At 39.5% G+C, this 12,068-nt stretch overlaps 2 protein-coding genes across 2 annotated transcripts; one reads left to right on the top strand and one right to left on the bottom strand.

Annotated features, from left to right (window-relative positions):
- The first annotated feature begins 222 nt into the window (after positions 1-222).
- Positions 223-4,018, top strand: rsph9 (radial spoke head component 9). The gene is made up of 5 exons (XM_057324332.1): positions 223-602; positions 745-913; positions 1,285-1,414; positions 1,673-1,819; positions 3,660-4,018. The coding sequence occupies exons 1-5, from the start codon at positions 376-378 to the stop codon at positions 3,818-3,820; spliced, it is 834 nt and encodes a 277-aa protein (XP_057180315.1). The 5' UTR covers positions 223-375; the 3' UTR covers positions 3,821-4,018.
- Positions 4,019-4,097: 79 nt separating this feature from the next.
- mrps18a (mitochondrial ribosomal protein S18A) lies at positions 4,098-5,884 on the bottom strand. Its single transcript, XM_057324333.1, has 6 exons — positions 5,728-5,884; positions 5,497-5,528; positions 5,116-5,220; positions 4,903-5,026; positions 4,652-4,727; positions 4,098-4,534 (listed from the first exon to the last, which is right to left on the bottom strand). Exons 1-6 carry the CDS (start codon positions 5,855-5,857, stop codon positions 4,390-4,392), a joined length of 612 nt encoding a protein of 203 aa, XP_057180316.1. The 5' UTR covers positions 5,858-5,884; the 3' UTR covers positions 4,098-4,389.
- Between the last annotated feature and the right edge of the window lie 6,184 nt (positions 5,885-12,068).

A 12,068-nucleotide genomic window follows, 5' to 3' on the forward strand; every position in this document is an offset into this window, starting at 1 on the left:
CATAATAATTTAATATTTCAACACGCAGAGATTGTTAATAGCAGTTTTAATGGCATTATTTTTATGCGAGCACAAAAATTGTAATCTCGGTTATAAACCTCAGATTTATATATTTTTCTAAACCTCAGATTTATATATTTTTCTAAACAAGACATTTCAGTTTGTACCTCTAGTAGGCCCACCTCTGGCTATGATTTACAGTTGCTACGGCAACAGTTGACTGGGGCTTTTGTTTACACTAGCAACCACAGAGCAACTTGAGAATGAGGCCAGTTAGCCTGCTAGCTTTAGTGAACTGACAAACAACATAAATACTGAGCTTTTATCTATTCTATGTTTATTGTTTTAAATATATAGATTGATAAGTAAACGGAAATGGATTCTGATAGTCTGCATTATTTTGTGGATTTAGCTGCTGGTGATGGTTTGACTCTGAGCGGTGAACAGAGAGCTTCACTTCAAACCTCTCTGGTCATACTGCAAAAAAACTACAAATTCAGCCGAGTTTTATTCTGGGGAAAGATTTTGGGGATAAAATGTGATTATTTCATTGCCCAAGGGATTGAAGAGGATGAAATGAAGAATAAAAAGACGTTATACAGGTAAGAAATCCTATTGTCTGTTCTTTACATTTTTTTTGTAAATGGCCTGTAATGGTATAATTACTGTTAGCTAAACATGTACACACAAACGCATACAAACTATACATTTTTTATTTTAACGTTTAAAAAAATATTTGAACAGTTTAAACTGCCTGGATTGGCACCTGCTTCCCCCTGCCACTGACTCCATGATCGCAGATGTAGAATTTGCAGCAGAGGGGCGGTTCACGGGCGACCCATCCCATGAGTACCAGCACACAGAGATGCGCACCCAGGGCGAGGGAGACGAAACTAAAGAGGAAGAAGTCACGGTGAGAGAGGAGGGGAGGATGGGTTACATGGTGCAGATGTGTCGGTGCAAACAGGAAAAACATGAAAGAATGCTTCTTCCCATCTTTCTTGGTCTATCTGGTCCATCTGCATCACAGGGTGTGTTTATTTCTCTACAAAATGCACATTGTTAATCTGCAAGAAGAGAGTTTTTAAAAATATTTACACTTAGTGGATGAGAGACAGCAGGGGAAAAATACTCAAACAGTGATGGATGTGATGTTTATAAGGTAATGTTTTGATTCAAAGAAACTGTTAGTATTTATTTGGGTCTTGTGGTGGACTAAACATATAAACCTGTTGAATGGGGGCTTGTTAAATGTTAATGATGCGTGCAATGTGTTTTCCGCAGGTAAAAGTAAATGAAGAGAGCAGGCTGGCCGTGACTGTGTTTAACATCGATAAAGATGCGTCTGTAGTTCCCCGGGGTGCATTTATTAAGAGTCCTGGTGGCAAAGTGAAGACAAACCTGAGCTTTAAAGGTTTGCAACAGTCAAACTCTCTCCAGTTGTGTGTGTGTACAGATAAAAACACTTTCTACCGGAAATTGGTTGCAGCTGTGTGTTTATACGTTTCCATTCCGCTGGCATCATTTCAGATCTCCAAAGAGATCAATTACAACAGATCCTATCTTCCATAATTCTCCCAAAATATGTTTATCGTTCAATCAGTTGACTTTGATCACAGCTCTTCTGTTCATGTTGTCATATCTAGTTTGAACTTTTTTGACACGATGGCAGGTCTACATCCCACAGAGGCTGCAAAACTGCGCAACTACCTGCACTTTCGCGAGCCGGTAAACCTAAAGATGAAATCCATCTTGGAAATGGCAGACCTGAACCCTGCTGTCGACTTCCTCGACCCTCTGAGCGAGGACATTCCCAAAGGTAATTAAAAGCAATTCAAATCTGTCATTACTGTTTTATTCTTTGCACAATCCTGGGAACCGCGTCTCCAACTTCTACTTTGTAATTGTAAGGTGAATAACACCTGTTAACACCACCGTACTTTCCAAAAAACCATGCTGACATGCAAATTGCATTTCGAGGGTCTCACCAGCGGTGGGAAATATGAGGAGGGTGTAAGAAATGTTCTGTTCGCATGTAGCTTTAGATTTCCCAGGGCAATGACAGATATGATTTGGCAGCTGCCCGAGGACGAACCAAAGCCAAGGAGACATCTGGGGTCCTGTTCGGCAAACTATGATTTCATGTTCTCTGTTTGTTCTCTTTCCAAACCGATCGTTAATGTTTCAGATGGTCATAGATCTTTGCGTGTCTTCTTGGCATGCTGGTCAGTTGGAAGCGAGTATCAAAAATGTTATTTTTTTGCTTGCAAATTCACACGAGTGGATCACAAGTTTGATGAAAGGTATTCGTCAAACACGCTTGGTGAAGCTTTGCCTGCCGTCTGCGCAGACTACAGGCCGCTATATTGATGCAGCTGTATAGCTCCTGGAGGAATATCTGATTCTGTTGATTCTAGATGGAATTATTTTACATGCTAAGCAAATTACCTATCATTTTAATTCTGTCTGAAAACAAGAAGAGCAGAAATAAGAATCCCCTTCTGCTTGATGTGACCTTTCAAAGATGTAGGAGATCAAAGATATCTCTCGATCTGACACAGTTTTAAAAGGCGAAGGGTGCTTTGTTGTTTCTCAGAAGAGTTTGAAGACGCGGCCACCATGCTGGAGACGTGCCCAGACCTCCAGTGTGTTCGAAACATCTCAGCTGTTTCATTAAAAAAGGTGATCTGTTCGGATAACAGCTCACCTAAGGCAGTACCCAGTCGGGCCAAGTTGATTTGTTTCTTCTTTGGAAGCTAAATGAAAACGTAGAGCAGGTATTTTAGTTCAGGAGACTTTTCCTCCCGTGTAACAGTTTCCTCTTTTTTTCTTCTCCCCTTGACCAGTCAGATGGAAAAAATCTAACGTCTGCAGAGGTGAACAGGTTCAGGTTTAAGTAGCGGGTAGAGGATACTGGGAAAGGGTATATCATGATGAGTGGTATTTACCACCAACCCCCCCCCCCACTTCACTCGAGTTTCTCTGAGTTTGGCTGAGATTTCCCAAGAACTTGGAAAGGCAGACAGTATTGTACAACCGCATGACTCTTTAGCCAGACTGTAATAGATGCATGGGGATGTTTTTATTTACTGCTAATGGAAGTTCCTTTTCCAATCTGTCAATCTTATATACTGTCATTTTAAGACTGTAAGGCTTAGGGAGTATTGACTTGTTTCTATATTGCACTTCGACATGCATGTCCGTTTACACAAACCTCCTATAGAACTGCCGCTTGTTAAATATTTGGACTTGAATATGTCGACCTTTTAATGTTTTATGGTGAATGTACAGTATGATTCACACACAGACTTCACTAGAATGGAGTGATGTTTTGCTTTACTGGTTGCTATCCAATAGCAGCAGCTGGATGAATTCAGGGGCCACCCAGACAGACGGACCCCGTAATGCCTCTTCTTTATACAAAATTGTGATAATAGTTAGTCATAACTGAGTCAACTCTTCTAGTTTTGTTTTCCAGATTTTCCTCAACATCTGACACACTATCAAGAGTCTGGCTTCTGTCAGTGGTTATGTGTAATGGTTGATAATCTGGGTTCAGTTTATGCTGAATCCTTTCTGCCTTTTTTCCCCTTTGATCACACAGAGCCGGATAATGCCAGTCTTGTTCACTGCGTTTGCTTTGTGTGTTCTTCTCGTAGGGTCGTGGAGTCTGCAGTTTGAGCGGGGAGGCACGGTTTGTGCGTTACGCAGCTTACTGTGGCTGGGTCTCACTTTCTTCCACATTCCCCAGACCCCTCAGCATGGATACATCTACATGGGTGATGGACTTCTGAATCTTGACCTGCCCTTTATGTTATAGGATGCCCTTTATGTTTCTGCTTTATTGTGGCATCGTAACGTTTTAAAGACAGAAGAAGCCTCTAAACGTGAAGATGCAGTCAACTCTGACTTTCACTGTAATTTTCTTTGCTGGTATTTCTTTTTGAGCAAAACATAAACAAATGTGTCAGCTTGTTTGGAAAGCCAAAGTTGCGTTGGTGTTTCATCCCTACGGCAGTCACGAAAGCTTACCTTGCTTTCCCTCCGACACAAACACATGCAAACACAGAAACAGCTGTTGATGAGATAAACAAAGCAATTTTATTTAGACATCTGTCTTTACAGTAATATAAATGTCAACTTTCTTCAAAACCAGAGCGTAACCACAGTCACAGGGCTGCACGTACAAGTTCACCTCAGGACAATTATAGAGATCTCTGCATTTACGTCTTGATGTTTCAGAGCACTCGAATTCATCGAATCAGCATCGATTATCAGTCACGTAACCATTTAGAAACAAGAGGAGTTCCTAATCCTGTGCCATAGATCCTTTCTGCGGTAGCCGTGAAGCATGCGTCACTGTTTTGATTGGGCAAACTGTTCTGTCCATCAGTGCTTTATGTACAACGGCTTGGGACTGTATCGGATGTTGTTTTTTAAGGCGGGATGTCCTACAGGCATTCTTTTCTTGCACCATTTCAGCCCCGTCCTGAAGATGGGCTGCACAGACTTCACAGAGTAACGTGTCAGATACCTGAAACAGAACGTGAGGTATTTTTATTAATGAGTAATTAAACTAAACATAAAATATTGCACATCGAAGATGTGACGATATCTATTTTCTAATGCTAATGCTAATAAAGCTAAATACCGGTTGAGAGGTGGGTTGGGCTTGGGTTTGGGAACATGACCTTCAGGTAAGCGGGGTCTATGATCTGGAAGAAGACCTGGAATGTAATAAGAAACGGATTTTTAAAGATAAAAAACATACAAATGAGATCATGATATATGCGCATAAAAAAGACTTTGGGATGACAGAGAGTATCACATGCACATTTCACAAAAACAAATAGGTTTACTTTAAATGAAGTAGATGAAAAACTAATTTATGCAAAAACTCACCTGCACGATGTGCCATCTGCACACATATTGCAATTTTGTTATGTTCCTGAGCACAGAGACCCGTAACACGCCGCGGAAGCATCCCACCATCTGAACGAATGAACTGACTGAGGAGCAGCACGTCCTGTATCACACGTGAGATGTGCACATTTAAAGTGACTTCAGAGCTACATACCAATACAGAATCACATGATTTAACATGTGTAAACTTACTATGTAATTGTACTTGTTTTGTAAGTTCCATCTATAAATGGGGCATTTAGCAGTGGGGTTGGGGGGCTGCGGTCGCTCAGGTGTAGATTCTATAACACCCTCTATCTGTTCAAATAGTGAAAAAGAAAAGCAGCATTACTATTGCATTCAAGTTGTTTTTAAAGGCATAGTAATAAACATGTTTTCTTTTGACATATTAATTGTATGACTTTTACAACAAATAAAATAACAAATATCCCTTATAGTAAAATATTTGTAGTTTTACTACTAATAACATTATTGTAGCGAGATCATAAAAAGTGGTTACTGTGAGTTTACTACAAATAATGATTCGTTTTGGGAACCAATACAAAATATGACAAATGCTAGCCTACTACTTACAACTGTCGTCTTGCCTTCTTTCTTTTCCACCACTATAAAACACAACATACACGAATTTAACACATTCTCTAATGCAGACGTTTAAAATGAAAGCGTCCACAACACATACACAGAAAATATTATATTAATATCTAGTAAAGTCATGCATTGTAAAATTATGACAGCTGTATAATCTTCGAAGACCGATGCTCCGCAAACCTCTTCTACAAGCTTCTGCTCCAACAAACTCACCGTTTCTAAGTCCTCGACACGGAGCACTTCCCAAAACGGGTATCCTCTGAAAGAAACCCTTGGGGTTAAAATCGCTTTGAACCGATCTTAGCGCTGTCCTTATGGATTGCATAACACAGCGCGCCGCCATACTTTCTTTGACCTTCTCTTCCTGGCTGATGACGTATTTCCGCTTACAAGTCAAAAGCACTCGACGCCGGCGGTAAATGTAAATTTGGTGAATAATGTTTAAGAGTGTGGTGTCAAACGATAAATAATGTTTATAAACTCATGTCCCATTTATCAGGTTTTCGAAACAACAAGGTTACCAATGATTTATTACAATTTTATTGACAATACAAGCTTATTTTAACAAGAGGAGGCTAAGTTTATTTTCACCTAGCAAGATGTCATAATTTGATGTAAATATCTTAGCCAACTACAGTTTGTCATTGTATTAGTTATATCATGTCTAATTGATGTTTTGAGGATATTGTGAAGGATGTGAAATTTCAGGAGAAAAGACAAGACTTCAATGGTCACTCAAGGGTAAGTTTTAAAGAATGAGCTTTTGCACGGATTTTATGTATGTAGGCCTATATTTAACTTGGCTTTACACTTCAACCAGTGATGTATAAAGTACCTAAACGCAATACTTGAGTAAAAGTACAAATGTCTTGCCAGAAAATTACTTTGGTAGAAGTGAAAGTAACCTTTTAGAATATGACTCGAGTGAAAGTCTTAAACTTAAAACATATAAATATTGTACTTAAGTATCAAAAGTACTTTTTATATTAAATCTACTTAAGTATTTAAAGTAAAGTTGAAGCAAACGTGTTTTTATTTTTAGCATAAAGATCAAAAATGGTGCTTACATAGAAATTTACAACTTTGAAAAAGTTCTGTCTCAAGCTCAGTGTTTTATCTGGAACAACATGTTGCCAAATTGCTAAACTATCAAAATACAAGTTCAGAAACCACATCTTTACAACTTATAACTTTATAAAAGGATAGTTCCCTCCCACCCCAATATTATCCCTCTAAGAGAACAACTTGGAACAAAATCAGAACAAATCTGTCTGGCCCTTACTTATTTCTTTCCTTGCATTTCCCTCACAGTAACAACGCAGTCATTTGATCATTCGTTGAAACTGAAAGAATTGCTGTTTATCTTTAAATGCAGCAGCACATTGAAACCTTGTGTTGAAATTAATCACGGAGAGCACCTTTTTGCACTTGCACATTGAGCATTAACCAATGATTAGTTCAGCATTGTCTTGGTGACCGGATCACCAGCTTGTCTATTTCAGTTCTGTTTCTATGCTTTTATTTTGTAGTAACAAAAACATGCATTATACGATAACAACAACAACAAAAAAACAGAGCCTCTAAAAAAACCCAGAGCCAAAGGATGTTAATCTGACTACACAAATTTATCTTCTAGAAGATTTTTTTAACCAAAACGTGCTTTTGTTTGTGTTGACTGCCATGTTTGAAATACTCAGAATGATGCAATCAGTCACTGATCTGAGACTTTTCATATGTAATGGTTTGCCATTACACCTGCCAAACTAGCCTGCAGCATATATGTCATCGTGTGTAAGTGAAAGTATTCAAAGGCAGGAATTTACATATTTCTGTGTAGCTTTGGCCTAGGGACAGTGTAGTATGAAAATGATCTTTGGCTTTTAATATAATGAAATATCATCCATGAACTTCCTTGAGAGTTTCACAGATGTAAAACTGGATTGGTTTTTCAAGTATCCTAGATTCTAATACAGGATCAATTGCATCGCTGTCGGTTTATAGAATTGCTTGAAATATGAATTCTTTTCATAAATCCAGTAGAGCAGAGAAGTAGGATTCAGGTTACAGTTTTTATATGAGCCAAGACTTCCTTCTGAATTTATGAGTGTTTGCGGTCTGGAAATACTTTTCTGCTAGATGTTTCCAGATTTTCACAGTGTGTAAAATTCATTGATTTGTGTACTTAAAGAGAGGAATAATATATCACCAGTGTCTTGATGGGATATAGTCAATAATCATATAACGTGTTGATATGGGATATTTTTTAGACGTTAGGCATAAAATTGTTTCACACTTTCAAGCGATGATGTAGACAAGCTGTAAATTTTCCCAGGTGCTTTTAGGAAGTTTATAAAAAAATCTAATCGACACAGCAACATGTCCCGACTTATTCGTATAATGACTGCAGGTGTTCTGCCTTGGGTTTGTGTTTTTTCTTATTGCGGCAGTATATTCTTTTCCCAACCCCCATGTCCCTCATTTAAAAAGGTTTTTCGGAAACCTTCAGATTAACATTGGGATTGTATAAAGTTCACATAATTTGAATGCATCTTGATGTTTTTTGTTCTTTTATTCTATTCCCAGTTGCATTTGTAAAAGAGAAAACCCATGATGGTTTTTGGATCTCCATAAATAACCTCAACAATGGTACGTGATAAAGTCGCTCACAAATTGGTTTGTGGATCCCCTCATTGTATGCTCACAAAGATAAACCTTTTTTTATACAAGTCAGTGAAGTTACGTAATAAGACTTTCTGTTCACCTCAGCTCATTTTTAAAGGAAATTGGAATACCCGACCACCTCTTGCACAGTCCTTGGCAAATACCTCAATAGCGCGGATGGTAATTGAAGTGAACAAGGTCGCTTCTTTAGTGAGCAAGCACATAAATTCACACGGATGGTTATTAGCCTTGTAGACTGGCGCCCCTTGGATCTGGTGGGCCTTTTGAATTTCTGGCACCTTTGTTGAAATTATTAGTGTGTGAATAACAGCTCCTCTTGTACTTTCACACAAAACCAGTCATTCAGAAAGCCCTTATGCCCTCTGATTGTTTTCGTGCCTTTCCTTCCTGATTTACTGATGAAAACAATGCCTAAATTCCTGAAAGAGGTCAAGATGTCCAAAGATAGGGCAGAGATTTTATTAAAGCATTTTGGCTTTATGACAATCGTGACATTGTATCGTGGGAGCAAAATGTTTGGAAACCTTTTTCCATTAACCTTAAATACTGTTTCTACGCCATTTGTGTATTTGTAAATTATACTTCATCGCTCGTAAAGCGATGATCCTGTGTGATGTTATGTGGAAAGAATTGTGTGTGACAGCACATCTCTATCTCCACATCTGCTTATACAAGTCGCTTGGATTTTAACTTTGGTGCTGTAGTCAATATTTAGCTTATTTTGGGATGTGAAATGCAGGAGCAGGCAAGCAATGAGGTTCTAATGATGCTTTCTTTTCAGGATTTGTAGTATTTTGTGAATGTGCAAGAGCCGGCATTGTTTCTCACGACTTATTTCTTTGCAGTCAAATCCCCCACAAGTGCTGTCGAAAAAGCATTTAAAGTGTCCGGCCACCTTCTCGTAGGCTTTGATATTTAAATGAAACATGGAGTTCCCTACACAAGCCCAGTGTGTACCGGGAGTAAATCAGATCACTTTCAGATGATGAAAAGAGTGTTCCTGACACAGACAGAGGTGCAGGACAATGGCTTCATGTTGTTTTAGTGTCACGGTGAAAAGTTATGGGTGTGCACGGCAGGTTAGTGCTTCAGAAACGTGGGGGGTTAGGGGGGGATTGTGATGAGCATGACTGGAGGAAAAGCCACGTGGAGGTCATAGACGGCTGACGCAGACAACAGTATCGTCTGTGGAATTAAAGAACGGGTCATAAGAAAATCGTCCTTTTCCTCCTTTTTGTTTGCAGGTGCAAAGCAGCCATGTGTCTTACTATAATTTAGGTTTATTGCACCCCAAAACACACATGAACGTGTACACGGACGCGTTTTACGTTCTGCATTACTACACAATCCCACACACACTCAAACAGTGTTTTATTACAGACCTCATTTATCAGAAAAGTCTTTTCAGACACTTCCCTGTTTGTCTGAGTCCAGATGGAGTGATCACATGAATGATAGCATTCATAATATCTACAATGTGTATTCATGGCCCCCCGTCCGATCAGAAATCTGGGATGCAGCGCGCTGCCAGCGACGTGAAATTTCACCCATCCGCACAGCAACAAATGTCTCTCTTTCATCCCTCCCTCACACACTCCCCGCCATTGCTCTCCTTCTCTCTCTCTCTCTCTCTCTTTGACTCGATCCCTTTCTTCTCCGCTCCCACACTGAAGCCAGGCGACTGGAGAGGCTTCAGGCGTACGTGCGGAGTGGCAGAGACTCACTCGAAGAATCAATGTGCTTTTGGAAAAGCCTCGGGAGATTCAGGCCTCTCATGGTCTCTCTCGTAGTTCTTCTCTGTCCAGACATCCGCCAGCCATCTTTCTTTCTTTCTTTCTTTCTTTCTCTTTCTTTCCTGCGGCCCCATTATCGTTAATGTCATGCACGATGCATCCCAGTCAACACAATGGCCGCTGGACTCCCGAGAGCTCGTAGGGTTGGAAAGAAAGCATTCAAGCTTTTTGTTGTCTTTCCCTCGTCGGTCGATTGAGTTGCTGGTGGTCATTCACCTGAGCTGAACTCGCTTTTTGTCAGCAAATGTTTTGACATGTAAATTCGTACTATTTCAGTGTAAGAAATTAGACAATCGTAGAAAATGCCTTAAAGTCATCTCATGATTACTGATTCTTCTGACTTTGCAGAACAAAACATAATACTGGAAGATTTATGTCCATTGTCACATGCAATAGACCATCAAATGACATTCAATACATTTAAGTGACAAATACTTTTATGGCCACTTTATGTATGTCAGAGTGATATCTAGCTTATAGTCATTGAACTCTTTGGAAATCCCAAGTCTGTTTTGCTGCGCCTAAAGTGTCCAAAAGGGGGTAGTATAATAGTTTCAATAACATTTCATTGGTACTGTATAATTTTCTCACTTCTGCTATCTACAAATCTGTATTGAGGATATGTGCCAGACAGAAGACATTAGTCAGAAAATAAAAAAGGAAACAAATAATATTAAAGTCACTTACATTCCTTCATAATACTTTTTAATAAAGACAGTGTATTCTTCAGTTTAAATGCACACACAGATCCAGTTCTTTAACTAAACATACAGTAAATGTCATCAGCGTTTGGGGAGTTAGCGATGCTATCCTGGAAACCATGTGCTTAAGAAATTGTGCCATTGACAGGCTCATACATGATGTAAAACTTTATTAACGCTGCATTGTTTTCGTTATCAGAGTGACCTTTATTAGCCCCCAATTTATCATGCCTGTGTCAACACAATGAAAAAAGAGGAAAAAACTAGTCTACAGTTTGTAACTCTGAAGGACACTCCATTCACATGCAGCGCATTGTGTGTGTCTAAGGTGGAATGCTGTGAATAAACCCTGTGCCTGTTCACCGCTCAGCTGGTGGTCATTCACTTCCACAAACTTGACATTGTCTCGTCCAGCCTTGTGTAAATGTAGAGAGGAAAAAGCAGGTAGTCAAGTGCTTCTAGTGTCGGAAGTTTATGCCTAATGGGAAGACATGCTGTTACAAAAAAGGGGAAAAACAAAGCTGCAAACATCAAATACCAGACCCCAAGGTTTTACAGCTTCGGTAGACTTCATCTTTTTTCCACGTTATTTATTTTAGTTTAGCATACTGATTTTTGCAGATCTCTCAATCCCTGAGTCGTCCTGAGGAAATGCTTAAGATTTCTATAAAGAATATTGTTATTTGTGTTGTGTTTATTGTTTTATAGCCTGATGTTCCTTTATCACAAGGCATGGACTGGACTGACTGGGCCTCGTGTTAGGTTACATACAACATGACATTAGTTATTGTTGAGACTAACATCAGCAGACCAAGAGGAATTTTCCGCCAGTAAGAACCTAATGCTTTGTTTCATTTACCTATTAGTTTTTTTGCCAGAACAGTGGGTTGAAGTCTGTCTTGGGCCAGCGTTTTAGTATGCCAGCTGTTCAGTGTTTATCTTTCATTCTGTTTTATCTTCGACTCGGAGATGGATTCTTGTACCTATCTATGCACCATGTGGGCTTTTGCCAGCCGTCTGTGGAAAGGTGCTCACCATCTTGTATATTTTGAGAGTTAACCTCATGTTTTAAAACTTTCAATTTTTTTCTTGCAGTGTTTGATGTTTTTGCTAATATTTAGTTTGAAGCACTGAGGGAACGCTGACACTGAGATGAACCCTGCTGCGTTCGGTCTGTGGGGTTTGTTTGGCTGCTTTTGAGGAAGAGGCACAAATGTTTGGCTTTTCCTCTCTTGCGTGCTTCCTCCCAAGGATCGCTCTCCGTCCGAGTGAAATACAGTTGAAGCAGAACATTTTCAAAAAGGACTGGATGCTGCCAAGCTGGTTGGTGTCACGCTGCTTGAAGAATCTCCATTGTGTTTTCTTATTCGCTTTGACA

Source organism: Triplophysa rosa, linkage group LG24 (assembly GCF_024868665.1).
Source record: "Triplophysa rosa linkage group LG24, Trosa_1v2, whole genome shotgun sequence".
NCBI lineage: Eukaryota > Metazoa > Chordata > Actinopteri > Cypriniformes > Nemacheilidae > Triplophysa > Triplophysa rosa.

Excerpts from the sequence above, each read along its gene's own strand:
- mrps18a (XM_057324333.1), bottom strand. The coding sequence starts at position 5,857 with ATGGCGGCGCGCTGTGTTATGCAATCCATAAGGACAGCGCTAAGATCG. Across the intron at positions 5,529-5,727 it reads GTGTCGAGGACTTAGAAACG|TGGTGGAAAAGAAAGAAGGC; the intron begins GTGAGTTTGTTG and ends TGTGTTTTATAG. Across the intron at positions 5,221-5,496 it reads AAGAAGGCAAGACGACAGTT|ATAGAGGGTGTTATAGAATC; the intron begins GTAAGTAGTAGG and ends CTATTTGAACAG.
- rsph9 (XM_057324332.1), top strand. The coding sequence starts at position 376 with ATGGATTCTGATAGTCTGCATTATTTTGTGGATTTAGCTGCTGGTGAT. Across the intron at positions 603-744 it reads AATAAAAAGACGTTATACAG|TTTAAACTGCCTGGATTGGC; the intron begins GTAAGAAATCCT and ends ATATTTGAACAG. Across the intron at positions 914-1,284 it reads CTAAAGAGGAAGAAGTCACG|GTAAAAGTAAATGAAGAGAG; the intron begins GTGAGAGAGGAG and ends TGTTTTCCGCAG.